General features: G+C 32.6%; 2 protein-coding genes across 2 annotated transcripts; one reads left to right on the top strand and one right to left on the bottom strand.

The window, feature by feature from the left end:
• Window positions 1–475: 475 nt before the first annotated feature.
• Window positions 476–1537, bottom strand: LOC146923687 (ubiquitin-like). The gene is made up of 2 exons (XM_085708824.1): window positions 1219–1537; window positions 476–994 (listed from the first exon to the last, which is right to left on the bottom strand). Exons 1-2 carry the CDS (start codon window positions 1237–1239, stop codon window positions 725–727), a joined length of 291 nt encoding a protein of 96 aa, XP_085564950.1. The 5' UTR covers window positions 1240–1537; the 3' UTR covers window positions 476–724.
• Window positions 1538–3197: 1660 nt separating this feature from the next.
• LOC146923686 (uncharacterized) lies at window positions 3198–5384 on the top strand. Its single transcript, XM_085711759.1, has 4 exons — window positions 3198–3412; window positions 3507–3885; window positions 4244–4781; window positions 5266–5384. The coding sequence occupies exons 1-4, from the start codon at window positions 3198–3200 to the stop codon at window positions 5382–5384; spliced, it is 1251 nt and encodes a 416-aa protein (XP_085567885.1).
• Window positions 5385–18198: the final 12814 nt, after the last annotated feature.

The following is an 18198-nucleotide window of genomic DNA, read 5'->3' as shown; positions in this document are numbered from 1 at the left end:
CTATTCTTTATTACTTTCATTCTCACATACAAATATTATTCTTGCTTGATAAGTCATGTGCCATATAATACAAAGACCGTCCTCACAAAACCACGGGTGCAAGCACATTTAAAATATTTGCTTTTTTCTTTAGGCAAAGCTCGTTATTACAAACCAGTTAATTTGTTTTTGACAAACTAAAATCACAAATTAGAATATTTTTTTATAGAAAATAAATCAAAACAATAAAAATATTTCTTCATTCACATGCTGCAGAGTATTTCATTCCACTCACCAACTTTAAATACAATCAAACACTAGAATCAGACTTTCTCTCTTCATGTACTATCACTAACAATTTGCTTTTCACTACTCAGGTTATGTAAATACTTTCACTACTTAGGTTATGTAAATTTATTTCACTCAGAGAATCACAAATAAATCTACCCTCTTATCCATTCACCACTCTTATTTGAAGTACAGGGAATGGATTCAATTCACCACTCTCTTTTCAATTGAATCATACTCAAGACAAAACAAAAAGAATTATTGTGCGATTTCAGCTAGTGTTGAAAGGTAAATAGGTTTCCTTAATTGCTGAAAAAGATCATTATACAGCTCCAGACAAAACACAAAGAACAAAAGTCAAATCCTTATTAAGAAATGCAAAAGTCAAACACTCTTAAGTTATCAATAATGTTTTATTTATCTACTTATAGGATAGCCGATGAGGTGTGGTGGTCATCTAGTCTGCGAGTCCGCGGAATATGAGGTCAAATAATGATTGTCTTCTAGCGAAATTTCCAATGTCAACGGTTGAGTTCTCCTGGATGTTGTAATTGGCAAGAGTCTGGCGGTCCTTTGTTGGCTTACCGTCAAAGAATAGACGCTGCTGGTGCACTGGGATCCCTTTCTGGTCTTGAATTTTCTTCTTCACATCGAGTATCGTGTCTGAACTCTTAACCATGAGGGGGAACCTCTTGTTTCCATACATGATCTTTATGAATATTTGCATCTGTGCCGCAATTGCCAACGCATTAATCAATGAAAAAAGAATACAAAATCCAAATCTAGGGTAAAAGAGATATATTATAGCATAACAGGGCAAAAGAAATTCATGATCAAATCAAAAAGACATACGTAATTTATTCTTAATGGCTTAGCACAGCAGGTAGCGCAGTATGGGCGCTATATCAAAATCTAGGGAAACAATACAAGAAATTCATATTAATCACATACCGAAACGGAGCTGCTTGTCATCTTGCTACTCAGTCCTTTCTTCACGGCCGTCGCAGGGAAGACAGAAGACAATAGTGAATTTGAATGTTAGGTTTTTTATTCTGGCCCCTTTATTTTTGTTTGTTTATGGACTGGGTTAAATTGGTTTTGGTTAAACTCGTTATCCTGCCCGATCAAACTTACGATGGTTAAAAAAAATAGAAAATTGTTTTTTTGACATACATTCTTTCCTAGAAACACATGGAAATGACCAAAAACACCGCAACGGTAACACTTAGGAAGACAACACTTTGTCGACAGATGAATTCAAGGAGGCCATTTTTTCTGCGCTTATTCGAAAAGCTGAAGCGATGGGTGAAATTAATTGTGTCAAAATTTGTAATAATTAGTGGCGGATCCAGGACCCTGGATCAGGGGGTGCAAAATTTTGACTTCATTAATAATTTTATATATATTTGTGTGTGTGTGTGAGAGAGACCAAGTTTTAAAGTAGTGATTTTTCTTCTTATTCCATCATTAAAATCAGCGCAACTAAGTTGAATAAAAAATAATAATATCAACACAATTAATCATTTTAACACGAACCAACACTTAAATAAAACTCATGTTATTATTAAAATCAATGCAACTAATCATTTTAGAGGTAAAAATTAAAGGGGAGAAAAGAAATAATTAAAAATCACGTTGAAAAGGTAAAAACTATACCATTTTAAAACATACAAAATATTAAAAAAAAATGAGAGACTGAAAGAAAAAAAAAAGTATTCGAAATAAGGTTATTATCAATTGACACAACGGTGTCAAACTTAATACACGACACTTCACATAATTCTTTACCACATAACCATATTATAAAATTCATCGTTGCATTGAAAGTTATTATCACATGGATTATGTGTGCAAAATTTGACATTACTTGGATATCATTTGATACGTTAACTAGATACATAAATATTAACATGTTTGATAAAAAAATCCGTAAGACGTTAATATTGATGCAAGTCGTTGACATATCAAACAATATTTAATGTCAAATTTTGTAACAGCTTTCAATTCAACAAAGAAATTTGTAATATGATCATGTGGTAAAGAATTATCGAATGTGTCATATATTAAATTTGACTTTGGGGTATCAATTGATCATATACTTAAAAAAAATATGAATTATTGAGTAGTTATATATTGTGCTTTCAAGTTGGGTGAATTTGGCATATTGGTAATGTATTATTTGCTACTTGTAGAAATTGTGTTTGATTCCCTTCCCAAGTTCTACATTTTAGCCTTAAGATTTATACATAATGTAAATGATAACATGTATCAAAATGTGAAATGAAAAGGATAATCGGGCAGTTGGTGAGGTGCAAAACTTTACTGTTAGGTAAGAACCGAAGGACATGCGGTGCAATGCAAGTGCAACCCAAAACTTCCTGGGTATGCAAAATATAATAAAACAATATAATTAATATAAAATTTAAGATCTCAGGGTGTGCAGCTGCACACCCTCAAGTGCACTTGGCTCTGCCCTTAATAACGCATCAATTATATTTCACATCTTGTTTGCTGATGATTGTTTCCTCTTTTTTAGAGTCAATGTGGATTTAACAAATAAAATGCAAGTCATTTTATCTATATATGAGAGAGCTTCTAGTCAGGCAGTAAACCTCCAAAAATCGGAGATTTATTGTAGTAGAAATGTTTTAACTATATATCATAATAATATTGCAAGCATTTTGGGCGTGCAGGCTGTTCTAGTTACTGACAAATATTTGGGTCTTCCTTCTATGATAGGAAGGAGCAAAAAATCCACTTTCAGCTTTATCAAAGATAGAATTTGGAAGAAGATCAATTCATGGAGTAGTAAAAGTCTATCAAAAGCCGGTCGTGAAGTTCTCATGAAATCCGTGCTTCAATCTTTCCCTACCTATTTTATGAGTTTGTTCACTCTCTCTGTCTCTCTTTGTGATGAAATTGAAAGAATGATGAATTCCTTTTGGTGGGGTCATTCAGGAGGTCAAAGTAGAGGTATTAGCTGGCTTTCTTGGGATAAATTGTCTATGCACAAGAATGATGGACGTATGAGTTTCAAAAATCTACCTACCTTTAATCAAGCTAAGTTAGGAAAACTGGGTTGGAGACTTACGACAAATCCTGGTTCGTTGGTAGCTCGACTTTATAAGGCAAAATACTATCCTAGGTGCAATTTCTTTGGGTCAACTTTGGGACATAAGCCTAGCTTTTGTATGGTGAAGCATATGTAATTCTAAATTTATTCTCAAAGTTGGAAGCAGATGGAGGATAGGTGATGGTGAGGATATCTCAGTTTGGTATAACAAGTGGATTACAAATGATATTACACTTATTCCACATGCTAATGGAGATTTTCCTCTAGCTGATCTAAGAGTCTCAGATTGCATGCTACATGACCGCAAGGAATGGAATCTACCTTTCCTACAGTCAATCTTTGATTACCAGGTAGTTGAAAATATAGTGAACACACAGCTCTACCCATCAGTGACGGAAGATCGACTCATCTGGAAAAAAGAAAATCATGGTGAATACTCTGTTCGTAGTGCATACCGTTTTTGTGTGCAAGAGTTACTTGATACATCTCATTTCAAGGTACAAGGCTCTTGGAATCTAATCTGGAAGCTCAAGATTCCCCCAAAGGTAAAAAACTTTATGTGGCAAATCTGTAGGAATTGCTTACCAACTCGTGTACGTCTAAAAGATAAAGTAGTCACATGTCCTATGGATTGTATACTGTGTACGGTGGGAAGTGAGGATACACTTCATTTATTTTTTCAATGCCCAAGTAGCTTAAATGTTTGGAGTATGCTTCCTTTCTTTTCTTCTATTTCTATTTTGCTACAACAAGATATGGATAACAAGAATATTATTTTCAAAGCATTACAGGATTTATCTAATGAAGATGCGGATTTATTTTGTTGTGTGTTGTGGAGTATATGGAAATAAAGAAACAACAAAGTGTGGAATGAGGTAATTGATACTAAAGTCTATGTTGGAGAGAGCAAAAGCTATGCTTCATGATTGGCAAGATGCACGTAGGTTTCGTAATACATCTTGTGCACAACCGCGACAAGAAGGAAATGTTAAATGGATCAAACCAGCTGAAGGAAGATTTAAGTGTAATATTGATGCTTCTTTCTCACAACTTTCTAATAGCGTGGGAATAAGAGTCTGTATAAGGGATGATACAGGCACTTTCGTTTTGGCAAAAACTGATTGGTTTACTCCAGTATGTGAGGTACATGTTGGCGAAGCTCTTAGATTGTTATCAGCTATGGAATGGATTCATCAATTACACTTGGGACCTATCGATTTTGGGCTTGATGCCAAAAAAGTGGGGGATAGTTTTTCATCTGCACGTCAGGATGTTACAGAATTTTGGATGATTATCCATAATTGTAAAACTATCTTTGAACAATATTATGTCAACTCTAGTGTTGACTTTGTAAGGAGACAAGCAAATAAGGCAGCCTATAGATTAGCTAAGGAGGCCACATCTTCGGCTAGTTTTCAGATTTTGGTAGAAATGCCAAATTGTATTGAACACATTTTAAGTAATGAAATGATATAAGCTTCTTTCCTTAAAAAAAAAGGCTTAAATATGGAAATGGTCCCTGCAAATATCTGGCATTTTGGTTTTAGTCCCTGTAAAAATATTTTTTTGGTTTTGGTCCTTGGTATTTTGTTTTAATCATTGTAAAATCATTTCATATTGAAATTGGTCCTTATAATATTCATTTTAGTCCTCATTTTGAGGGACTAAAATCAAATATTCTACATATTACAAGGACCAAATCCAATATGAATCAATTTTACAAGGACTAAAACAAAATATCAAGTACCAAAACCAAATTTTTTATATTTGCAGGGACTAAAACCAAAAAAATATTTTTACATGGACTAAAACCAAAATGTCAGATATTTGCAGGGACTATTTTCATATTTAAGCCAAAAAAAAAATTTAATGTTTGAGGGTTCGGCCCTCTTTCACTACAAGAAATTAATAAGTTGATTTCACAGGGATATTTTCCAGGACACAAATCCCTGGAAAATTTGCCAGGAGCTGGCCTGTCAAACCCCTGGCAAATCACCTTTTTGAAAAGCCAAGAACAACCCTTGTCAATATCCCACATAACTGAAAAGAAGCGTATGGCTAAACAAAGGCGCTACATTTTTCCAACACTTATCTTTTTTCATTTCTTCTTATTCTTCTACGTGAACCCTTTTCTTCTTACCCCCAAAAAAAGTTAACATTTGAATTTAATTGAAACACTACAAGATTATTAACAAATAAAAGTCTTTAGCAATATTAAAAAGCATTAAAATTTAACATTTTTTAATCTCTTGGTATCGCGGGACATGAATTTGAAATCGTACCATTGTTATCCGAACCAATCAACTTCGGGTTTGATGGGTTGGTTTGGATTGGACCTAAACTTGAATAAGTCTAGGTAAAATGCATGTAAGTTTGGATGAACGGGTTATCCCTGACTCGTGAACACCCCTAGTTTTTCCTTCAAATACATTTTCCCCCAATATTCCTTTTACTTTTTCTGTTTAAATTATTTTCTTTTTAAATAATGAGGACTAAATTGTCACGTACCTCATTTTGATCAAGTGGATATACGTGGTGGGTAAAACTATTAAATATGATCCTAAATTTACCGTTGGTATAAGCTATTGGGACGACATTTTGCCGTTGGTATAGCGAATTTTATTTGACGGCAACAAGCATATGTTAGTATAGGATTTATGACTTACTAGACTTTTGACCCGTGCGACGCACGGGTCTTGTCGACTATAATAGAGACCAATGAATAATCTTTATTCCGTAAGATCATGGATCGGTCAATAAACGCAAATTAGGATATTAGAGATACAATATTTCAATCAAATTTGTTTTACTATGTCCTTCAATGACACTTGAATCTTATCAAATTTTACATTTTAGTTTTGAAAAACTAATCAATTAAAGAATGTTATTTCATTTATCACAATATATTATTGGGGCATTATCTTCTCATTTTTTTTAAAAAATTATAAAGAAAAACATAAAAGAATACAATATTATATTGTTGCACGGGTCAATTTTATTTATTACTTTTATAGTTAAACATCAAAAATTGACTTGTAATAATTGTTTTAAATTTCTACTAACATGAAAAACAAAGTCACTTCAATTAATACAATTTCTAAATTACATGTACAACTCTAAAAAGAATAATTACACTTTGATATTTACTAAAAGTAATAATATATTTTTCCAACCAAATACATATCATATCCAACCAAATAGAAGAGATCTTATACAATGGATTAATTATTTTGAAGATGTGTGCTTGGTTGAAGAGCTATGTATTTTCCAAAGTGTATAGCAAAAGATGTAATTTAATGCAATTCATGGTTCCTAACAAAATTTTTTGAATTTCAAATTGAAGAAGTGTGGAAGGAAATAGTACATAATTAGGGTTAGCACTTAGCAATTAATGTGAATCATTTGGAGGGAATTTTCTAGGTTTAGTTGTTGCAAAAATTAGGGTAGCCGAGTTTGTATGGAAATTAGGGCATTATGTTTGTAAACGTATTAAATAAGTGTACAACAACTTGTCAAAAAAAAAGTCTATAGAAACAATAAATATATACAAACGATGACACAACAGGATAGGAATGAAAAGGTCATAAAAAAAACGCATGAAATTGGTGCGATGCATTTTTTTAGTATTAAATAAGTGTAAAAAATATTGTTAAAAAAAAAGGCAAAAGGATAGGAATGAAATTGGTGCGATGCATTTTTTTAGATGAAATTTGTTAGGTTAAATTACTGCTAACCTAATACAGCAAATTAGCGGAAAAATATTAGGTTAAATTGCTATAGACCTAACAAAATTAATAAATAAGCATACCAACAATTCTTGGACCTTTACCGACGGTTTTTTGCCGTTGCTATATGGAAAATGTATTGTAGTGTTATCAACAATCGGATGAGGAAAGAAGCATTCAATGTTTTCAGAATATAAACAGTCGAAGAGAAAAATTATTATGTATACTAGCGTCCAGACGGGCACTCCCGTGCCCGTCTGTCCGCTTTTTCTACTGCGCTAACGCCTATATAATTCACACATATTTCTACTACACTAATGCATATATATTTCACACATATTGAGTAATAAATATTTCAATAATTATAAGAACTCAATGATAAATTTAGTGGACATCTCACGCTCACTGTTTCACAAATTAAAGGTAGAAGAAAAAAAAAGGTTAGAAATAGAATTAATATTAACTAAAGAAATAGGTTTGAAAGTAGATGAATATAACTTTTATGTTTTGAGAATAAAGTAAATATTGTGGCACCATTCAATCGCATGAAGTTGCATTGAAAACAATAAGCAAACCCTTGTCTCGACCTTAGGTGCAACTCTACCCTTTCCATCATCTCATGTGATTGTCGTGGGAGTTTGCATTTAGACCGTCGGAGGAGGATGGCCTCCAAGGTCCCCACTATTTTTTTTTTTACCATTTTCCTTACTTCTTCTCATCCCTTTCCCTCCTCTTGCTTATCACATGATTTTTCTCACTATGGTTACCACTCACATGTTCAGCTTTGAGTTCTTAGTTTAAATCTCTCATATTGCTCCACTCTTATTTGGCTTCATATGCACGACTTCAATCCATTCTATTGTAGTCTGTACATTTTGTAAATGATCATCTTTTTTCATTTCCAGTATACATAGTAAGTCACAATCGACAAACCAAAAGAAAAAAAAGGGGTAAAAATCGACTCTTCACAAATATATATGAACAAAAATAAGTGTCTGTCTATCCTTTTTTTTTTTTTTGAGCTAACATGTATGTTTCTGTATGGAATCTGATAATCTCTATTTTTATAATAGATAATCACTTTTTTTTTTGAGCTAACATGTATGTTTCTGTATGGAATCTGATAATCTCTATTTTTATAATAGATAATCACTCTTAGTTTGTGGATGTACAAAAATAATAATAGAGTACAAAAATATTAACCAATAATGTAGAGACTACTTTTTTAATTCTGCCATAAAGAATGTGATATGAAGGCTTCCAAAAAAAAAAAGGGAAAAAATAGATGTAAAACAATTTTTTTTTAAAAAACAAATTGTACTTTCTTTTCCTCTGCTGCTTTATTACTTTTATTTTTTAACCAATATTTTCCTCTTCATCTTGTTCCGTATGAAAATGAAAGTTAAATTAAGATGAATTATCATTCTCCAATAGAAGATTTTAAACTCTCTCTCTCTCTCTCTCTCTCTCTCTCTCTCTCTCTCTCTCTCTCTCTCTCTCTCTCTCTCTCTCTCTCTCTCTCTCTCTCTCTCTCTCTCTTTGTTTTTCAGTTTTTCTATTTTTACCTATGACATACTATTTTGACCTATGACATACTACACACTTTTATGGAACCCTTCTATGTGCGGGGTCGTTCGAGCGCGTGATTTACGCTCGCTAACCCTAGCATCCGTAGCGTCGTTTCTTTCAGAAAACTACTCGGTTTCTTCGCGAGCACATCCGGTCTACGCCTAGTTCAAACGTTGTTGAACCTTCAAAGTATATCCCACGCGAGCGAGCATCGTTCCCTCGCGCAGGTATTAAAAAGGCTTCAATAAACATATGCATAGGTTCATGTTATTCCTTTCAGACATCCTTCCTATAAGCATGACATTTAAACGTACTCCATGCTCGTCTGTCTGCTTTTTCTACAGCGGTAATGTATGTATATACTTGACTATGTTTCTTTGTATAAATTAATATATAGCATGCCATACATAAATACTATAATTTATTTAACACCATTAGGAAGAAACATATCAAAAACTTATGACATATAAGAGTAATATTTAAGATTATGACATATGTTACCTTTTATTCTTTAACTCCTTTAATCCCTTAACTCTAACTCCACTGAGTGAGCTACATATCCCCATTCGGCTATGATTCATTTGGGTGTTTGTCATCTCCTTATTACACTGAAGTGTATATATTTTACCAAGCTTGTTTGTATAATTTTGATTCTAATATAAAGGCTATTTACATATTTTTATAATTTGATACACATACAAATGTACACGTTCTTTTAAATACTAAAAATGCTTTATTTGTAATCTATCTCTTGCATTTTGTGTTCGTCTTGCCTTTTGATAGTGTCTTGATTGTTGACTACAGCTTGTGCATTTTGTTCCAAGGATCGTAGGCCATGAGATTGTGTAGTCCCATATAAATAATCTACATCATTTCCAATCTTTAATTCTCATAGTCAACAACCTATAGAAAAAAATACAAAAGAAAAAACAGTCATGATCCAAGGAAAGAGATAAATTTGATCAACCATACCGAATCAAAACAGACATGTGTGGTAATGAGCTGCAGTGGTCCATGAATACTTTGCCTTAACATGCTTGTTACTTGTCATGTACCTGATATAGAAACAAATAATTTCTAAAAGATAACACTGAAGCATGTCACATTTGAAAACCATAAACAAAATAAAACACATTGTAGTAAATAACTGGTAGATGTAGAAGTATAAATAAAATAAGTACTCTATATAGAGGATAGAATGAAAATATAAAATATGAATGAATGAATACATTCATAGTTAGCAAGATGATTTCATCATTGTAAAGAATAGTTTCTTTCTCATACTTCATTCTTAAATAAGCTATGACCATTAAAAAAATAAATTGCTTTCAGTTTTATATACACCGGTGTACGCATAAGTAAAAGAATTTATTTCTCATACTTCTTATTGATTTTTCTGAACCACATGCATCAGCAAAAACACAAACCCTTCTTTAAATGATAGTAGTGGCAAAACACAGTCGCAATATTCATATTTAATCAGTTTAGAAAAATTAGTCCACAAAAATTGTTAAGATAGAACATCTAACAGATCATTTGAGTAACATATGCAAAACAAAGTGGTCAAAATTATAACTGATGTGCATGGAAAAGTTTCAAAATCAAAACTGAGAATGGAATTAATATTCTACACACCTTATCGACTGCCAACCATTAATGGAATAGATTATCTACACATTGATACGTTAATTTTGTTAACTATTTGACTCCAATTCTTATGTCAGCAACCATAGTCTTCAATTTTGAGCCACCACATATAAGACACACAGTATCCAAGGGAAGAAAAAAAAAGCATAAGCATTAGCGAAATAGAAACAAACAGTAGAAGTAGAGAAAGCGAAAAATGTAATAGATTCGTAAAATTGAAATTTCGAACAATAATATCAAGGAACATGAACATATATATATGTAAGGATGACAAATAGATTAATTGTTTGAAAGGGAAAGATATACGGTAAAATAGAGGGGGTGGAGATTTACGTCTGCACCGGTGCCTTCCACGCAATAACATTGTCTCTGTTGCAAACCACTTTTTGTCCTCGCAACGATCATGCTGCTGCGGCACAACATTGGTATCCCTCATTCTGTTCACAACACATCTGAATATCCGCTGCAGTAAAACATGACTTTGGTGTCAGGGCTATCTTCATATTGATTTGTTATGATTAATCCCTATTTATATTTTTTGTTTCACTTCAGTATCCTCCTATATTTTTTTTCTTTCTCTCTGTTGTAAATTCCCATATTCCAAGTCACATTGTAGGTCATAAACAAAATTTCTATATAAATGAAAACTGAACACAATCCACCCATCAAACACAAAAAACAAAACTTTTACAAAAACAAAAGTCATAAACTTAGGACAATTATAGCATGAAAAAATAAATAAATAAAGAACCTGAATTTTCAAGGGAGAGTGATATATTATTACCTGTGGCATACCCTCAGAATAGGTATAAGTGAGTGGTTGATTCCAACACGGTTTGATAATCACGTTACAAAAATGTCCCATCCTGCAAAAAAAAAAAAAAAAAAAGAAGGATAAAGCAAAATTAGAAGAAAAAAAATTAGAGATGGATAAGAGATTTAAAGAGAGTGTGCGATGACCCCTTTTCACAGTGGCAATTTTCCTTTTACAAAAATGTGATTGTGACGCTTCCGCAAACCTTATTTCTTCGTCGTCTATATTCTCTATTATGTCGTTTTGCTGTATGTTGAAGAACAGTTATAGTAAATTTTTTAAGAGCAATGCTATATCTCTAGGAAAAAAACATCAAGAATTATTCAAGAATAAAGAGCAACCAATCACAATGCACTATTTGCCACAATTCAAGGAGGTGTGGCTGAAAAATAGGAAGTAGACAAATAAATCATGCAATTAAAACTTGCCACATGTGTCTTGAAAAATTCTTGATGTTATTTTTCTAGATAAATAGCATTTTCCATTTTTTAAATATGGTATTGGTAACCAACTTCCACTTCCAACGTTTGGGTTTGTTGGAATATTCACAAAATCTTAGGGGTAAAATGGGTAAGAAAGTAGGCTACACCAAAAGCATGTATTGCCTTTATTAATAGGTATAGATTTATGTTTTTCAAGAGTGGAGAAGAAAATTATTATTGATATTAAATAAAAAACATGATCATTGGTGAATTACTTTACTAAAGAGTTGAGAAGAAAAATTAAAAGACTATCAATTTGATTTGATTTTAACTTATTAAATTTTATGCTATTCACGTCTTATTTTGAATCCACCTTGAATATCTTCACAGTTAAACCAGTCCTGATTACTATTTAAATTACGCAATGATTTTGTTGTCAAACCAGAAAGTTATTAGAATTTTACTAATACCTTTCAACAATGATTTTTTTTTTCTTCAAACGATTACGTCAGTGAACGAATTTTCTCTCTCGATTGTGGATTTCTTACCTCCTATAAATAGTATTAAGTGTGACAAAGTATTTTTGAGAACTAAAATGCTGTAAAAGTTAGAAGCAGAAAATATACATTTAAATTGCAAAATACTCTTTCCGTTTCAAAATGAGTGAAGTAGAAAAGATACATTTAAATTACAAAATACTCCATCCGTTTCAAAATGAGTATCACTTTAGCCAAAAAAATTTGTTTTAAAATGAATGTCACTTTACATTTTCAATACAACTTTAATTTTTTTCTTCCAACTTTACCCTCAATAAATACTTCAACTTTTCTCTCACACAATTTTCAATGCAACTTTAAGTTTGTCTTTTTCTTTTCCTTCAAAAAAAAAAGTTTGTCTTTTTCTTGTAAAGTAAGGGCAGTTTAGTAAAAGTGTTATGTCTAATAATTTTTCTTGTAAATCGCACAATTAGCAAAAGATAGGAAGAAGGGGGGGGGGGGGGCAATTAAGCCTTTTAAATTTAAGAATTAAGAACAGTATAAAAGAATAGTATAACAACCAAGATTGAATTTAAAAAATTCGTATAAACCTTCCAAAACTCTTCCCGAATACAAATTTTGAGTCCCACATGAGGAGGATTTTGTATTATCAATAAAAAATTAACCCCAAAAACTCTCATCTACCAATTTATTATATTTCTTCCACTTGCTCCTTGATAAAACCTTAACCTATGATTTTATCTTAGCTTCACATTTTAGTCAAATAACTATTCTTTATTACTTTCATTCTCACATACAAATATTATTCTTGCTTGATAAGTCATATGCCATATAATACAAAGACCGTCATCACAAAACCACGGGCGCAAGCACATATAAAATCTTATTGCTTTTTTCTTTAGGCAAAGCTTGTTACCTACAAACCAATTAATTTGTTTTTGACAAACTAAAACCACAAATTAGAATATTTTTTTATAGAAAATAAAATCAAAACAATCAAAATATTTCTTCATTCACATGCTGCAGAGTATTTCATTTCACTCACCTACTTTAAATACAATCAAACACTAGAATCAGACTTTCTCTCTTCATGTACTATCACTAACAATTTGCTTTTCACTACTCAGGTTATGTAAATGCTTTGACTACTTAGGTTATGTAAATTTATTTCACTCAGAGAATCACAAATAAATCTACCCTCTTATCCATTCACCACTCTTATTTGAAGTACAGGGAATGGATTCAATTCACCAGCACCACTTTCTTTTCAACTGAATCATACTCAAGACAAAACAAAATGAATTATTGTGCGATTTGAGCTAGTGTTGAAAAGTAAATATGTTACCTTAATTGCTGAAAACCATCCCGAGTAAAAAAGATCATTATACAGCTCCAGATAAAACATAATGAACAAAAGTCAAATCCTTATTAAGAAATGCAAAAGTCAAACACTCTTAAGTTATCAATAATGTTATTTCTCTACTTATAGGGTCGCCAACGGTAGCAGAAAATGAGGTGTGGTGGTCATCTAGTCCGCCAAGCCGCGGAGCATGAGGTAAATTTGAGGAGAACGCAAAGTCATTTCAATGGTTGACTTCGCTTGGATGCTGTAATTGGCAATGGTTTGGCGGTCCTCTATTAGCTTACCGTCAAAGAACAGAAGTTGCTCGTGCACTGGGATCCCTTCCTTGTCTTGAATTTTCTTCTTCACATCGAGTATCGTGTCTCAACTTTTAACCATCAAGGGGAAGCTCTTCCCATCATACATGATCTTTATGAATATTTGCATCTACAGCGCAATTTCGAACATACTAATCAATGATAAAATCAACAGAAAGAAAACAAAATCACTTGCAAATTTTTTTATGGCATAACAGGGAAAAAGATATTCATAATCAAATCAACAGAGAAGCAACATGGCTCCCGGATGCATTCATCATGCTTGTTCAACGGTGTTTTTCACTCGAACATAAATTTCCATAGATGCAATATATTCTCAATGGCTTTATACATATATGCAAAATTCCTTCTTGAGCTAATAAGCACTTGAAACACTTGTTCCCAGTTTAGAATTAACAGGTAGAGCAAATAATATGACCACCACATCAAAGAAAATAATCAAATTAGACTTTGAAACATTTTCTAGAATAAAATGAAGAGATTTCTTTGTAGAACAGGTACCGCAATATGGCTGCTATAACAAACTAAGAGAAACAATACAATAAAATAAATTCATGCAATACAAGAAATATTGATCAAAAAATAAAGAAATTGATCAAAAGAAATTCATACAATACAAGATATTCAGACACACATAAAAAATACGTTCATATCATACACATACAGAATTTAACGACACTCACAGGAACGGAGCTGCCAGTCATCTTACTACTCTGTTGTCTGTTCACCGCCTTGCAGTTGCCTTCGCGTCACCGTTGCAGAAAAGAGTGAAAAGAGAGTATTGAATGTTAGGGTTTTTTTTTTTGGTCAATTAGCCTAGTGACTAAAATTCACCTTTTTCAAGGTAGTGGGGTGGGTTTCTATTCTGGCCACTTTCTTTGTTTTCCACTTTGTTTGTTTTCCACTTTGTTTGAATAATGTGTTTGGCCAAACACTTAATTCGTTTTATTATTAAACTCCAACCGATCCAAGCGGGTTGTTTTGGGTTGGGTGAATGGGTCATTATACATAATTTTTTAAAAAAGATTTGCGAAAAAATCAATAATTAAATATTATTCTATTTAATGAGAATATTTTTTTCCTAGTAACACCGTTTAATAATCTAGTTACACCCTTGTAAATTTTCAAAATCAAGCAATTTCCCCATTAATCATTTTTACGGGAACTGAGTAACAGCATTGAAAGTCCACCTTTATTCAAAAAAAAAAAAAAACATTGAAAGTCCACCAGTGAAGACATTCCATTGCCAAATTTAGTCTTCATACATCGCCGTACTTACTCTTTATTTGATTTTTCAAATTTCTCCCCAAGCTATTCCCCAATTTTTTGACGGGTTTCAAACCAATTTTGACTTTCCCCGTTCACTTGTTTTTAACCAATTTTAAACCCTAAAAATTTCAAATCGAAGTTCAATTTTCTGTTCTGGAAGATTGCAATCACTCGATGGAAATTTCTCTTTGGATAAGGGTGTCCATATTGTGGGATGGGATAAGATCACTAGGCCGCGGGAAGTTGGTGGTTTAAAATACGGCTATCCTGGGAAGGCTGGTTCAATTTAACTCATAAGTTGTGGGTCTCTCTGATTCGACACAAGTATGTTGGTGATAAGTTCTTTCTTGATATGGTCATAACCCAAGGTCACTGTGTGGCAATCTATCATGAAAGCATAGGCATCACTTCGAAATGGGTTCAACTATAGACTGAGAGATGAGTCTTCTTCCTTTTGGTATGCGCCATGGACTAAATTTGGGAAACTGTGCGAACATGTTTTATATGTTGATATTCATGATGTCCACTTGACAATACCTGAAGTGATTCAAGATGATACTTGGGTGTTAGGTCGTTTATATACCCAACTTCCTTCCCCTGTAGCCGAGGCTATCTGTGGCACCCCAATGTGTTTCAATGGTCGGATTCAGGATGGCTTTACGTAGAAGGGTAATCTGGAAGGTATTTATTCGGTGAAATCTGGGTATAAGTGGCTTATGAAGTGGAACGCAAGCGAGGATGAGGTCGGATCGTGGAAGTAGATTTGACGTTTAGCTGCTTATGAAAAGATTAAATTTCTATATTTGACGATTTTCCATGATGTTGTTCCTACAAGGTTGTTGCTGCAAAACAGAGGTATCCTACACCCTAATAATTGTCCGAGGTGCCTCAATAGTGGTGAAAGTATCATGCATTATTTTCAGGATTGTCCGTTTGTTAAGCATTTTTAGCTTGCTCTCAAATTTGACAAAATTAACTTCTATTTAGGGAATTCTATATTCACCTGACTCAGACAAGGCGTGTTTAGCGCAAATAATCAATTATTCTCTACTGCTCTTTGGTCGATTTGGTGCTCACGAAACTCACTTTGTATTGAGAATGAGAACTCTGACAACCCTTCTTTGTTCTGTTTTCTCTCTGGCATTATCCATGGATATAAGAGGTCGTTATGTGACTTGGCATACAGAGGAGAGTATGGCAGTTGTCTTGAATGTTGATGGTAGCAGTTTTGGAAATCCCAGAATATCTAGTTTTTGTGGCGTTTTTTGTAGGAATGATGGTAGTTGGCTATATGGGTTTGTTGGAAATGTTAGTATTTCCACAATCATACACGTAGAGTTGTTAGCTCTATATCATGGCTTGAAAGCAGCTTGGGAAAGAGGATATAGGGATGTGATTTGCTACTCTAACTCGACTCTGGTTGTTCAGTTAGTTTCAACCATGGTGAATCATTGACATCATTATGCGGCAATTATCAGTAATGTGTAGGATTTATTGCAAAGGAGCTGGAGCGTCCAGTTAAAGCATTTTATTAGGGAGTCGAATTCTTCTGTGAATTTCATGGCTAACTAAGAGCTATAAGTGTTGAGATTTGGCGTGAGTTTTTGGAGCCACCAGAGGGATTGCTTCCACTGTTGCAGGCTGATGCGCAGTGAGAGTTGCATCACAGAGAATGTGTCATATTTGAATTATTTTTGAAGATGTGTCATATTTATTTATGACGCGGTAGTATTTGTGAGGCCACATTGAATATCCACGTCAGCAAAATAATTGTTGTTATGTCATAAGCGAATAGCCTATGTCATCAAAAAATGATCCTAAAATGAAATGAGAGATCATAATTTCAAAAATCGTAAAATATAGGAAAACAAAAAAAAATGTTTTTTTTTTTTTAAAATACGGGACCAATACTCTATAGCTTTTAAATAGTGTGATCAAATGTATTTTTTTTAAGCTAAAATGCAATTAGCTGTGGTTGGAGTTTGATTGTGGGGCTTTTGTGTGGTCTGACGTGTTGATTTTTAATTTGAATCTTTAAGAGACATCTTACAAGTTTTAATAAAAAAAATGCAATTATTTTAGATGATTGCTCAATCTTCTTTTAAAATGCTACATTTTACCATAAGTTTTCGTTGGTGTATTTTGACAAATTTTGAGTATATAGGGAGCCAAATTGAGAAATCTTTGTGTTTTCATATGAGATTCTTAAAAATAAAATAAAATGTAGTGATTTTTTAAAGATAATGTTAGAGTTCAATTGAATGCACTTGCAATGCAAAATAATTTTATAAAAAACCATCATTATATAATGTCATGCAACTAACTCCAAGATGCTCATTGGATGAATGTAAGTGGAAAAACTATTTTACATTGTCAATACATCTATAAAAATAAATATCCTTGGAAAAATTATTTGAGTATGTAATTTGTAAGAGCAGTTTAATTTGAGCGAACATTTCCTATTTTTTCTTTTAGTTTTGTTTCTTTTAATTGTTATGTGGACTTTAACCAAGCATAGTGGATACCGATGCTTATATATGAGTACCAAAGGCACCAAAGTTGCCCATTAAATTAAATAAGAATAATAATGGAATATTTATTAAACAATTTTTGTATTTATTTTTTGTAGTTACGTTGTTACGACGCACGAGTACCTTAGTTTTTAGAGAATTGTCGTATCCGTGTACTTGTGTCCATATTTTACTAGGTATGATGCCCATATCTATGCAAGATAGTATTTATTCATGGATGCAAAAATCTAGAACTTATTATGTCGAGAAATGTGACAATTTTCATGATAAAAAGGATAAGGCAAATGTTAACTTGTGCCCTCAAGGGCACATGTTAAGGAACTCATTATAGAAATACACATATCAAAAGTCGTGTAGTCAATTTTTTAAAAGTTAAAATATTATGTTTTCCAATGCAAAATTACTCTTTTTAGGTTCTTTAACATGTGCCCTTAGGACACAAGTTAACATGACCCGAAGGATAAACATATCATTGCAGTAAAGTAATTAAATAAAGGTGATAAACATCTTTATTTTAGTACTCAATTATTACAAGAACCATCAATCACACATAATCTTATATCAAGCTCTCTTTCTTTTTTTTCTTTTCAAAATTGATAGTTTAAGCTCTTAACACTTTATTTTAACATGAACGCGAAATCAAAACCTACAAATCTAAAATGCAACTGTCTATGTAAACTTGGAATTTTTAAATGATTATTTTC

Source organism: Medicago sativa, chromosome 5 (assembly GCF_051527215.1).
Source record: "Medicago sativa cultivar Bolivia chromosome 5, Bolivia_mono, whole genome shotgun sequence".
NCBI lineage: Eukaryota > Viridiplantae > Streptophyta > Magnoliopsida > Fabales > Fabaceae > Medicago > Medicago sativa.
Note: the sequence above shows the minus strand (reverse complement) of the source record. Positions and strands in the feature narration are given on the sequence as shown.

Coding starts and splice junctions, on each gene's coding strand:
- LOC146923687 (XM_085708824.1), bottom strand. CDS start 1,239: ATGACAAGCAGCTCCGTTTCG. Junction 995..1,218: donor TGACAAGCAGCTCCGTTTCG/GTATGTGATTAA, acceptor ATTGCGGCACAG/ATGCAAATATTCATAAAGAT.
- LOC146923686 (XM_085711759.1), top strand. CDS start 3,198: ATGAATTCCTTTTGGTGGGGTCATTCAGGAGGTCAAAGTAGAGGTATT. Junction 3,886..4,243: donor AGCTCAAGATTCCCCCAAAG/GTAAAAAACTTT, acceptor TCTATGTTGGAG/AGAGCAAAAGCTATGCTTCA. Junction 4,782..5,265: donor TTTGGTAGAAATGCCAAATT/GTATTGAACACA, acceptor TTGATTTCACAG/GGATATTTTCCAGGACACAA.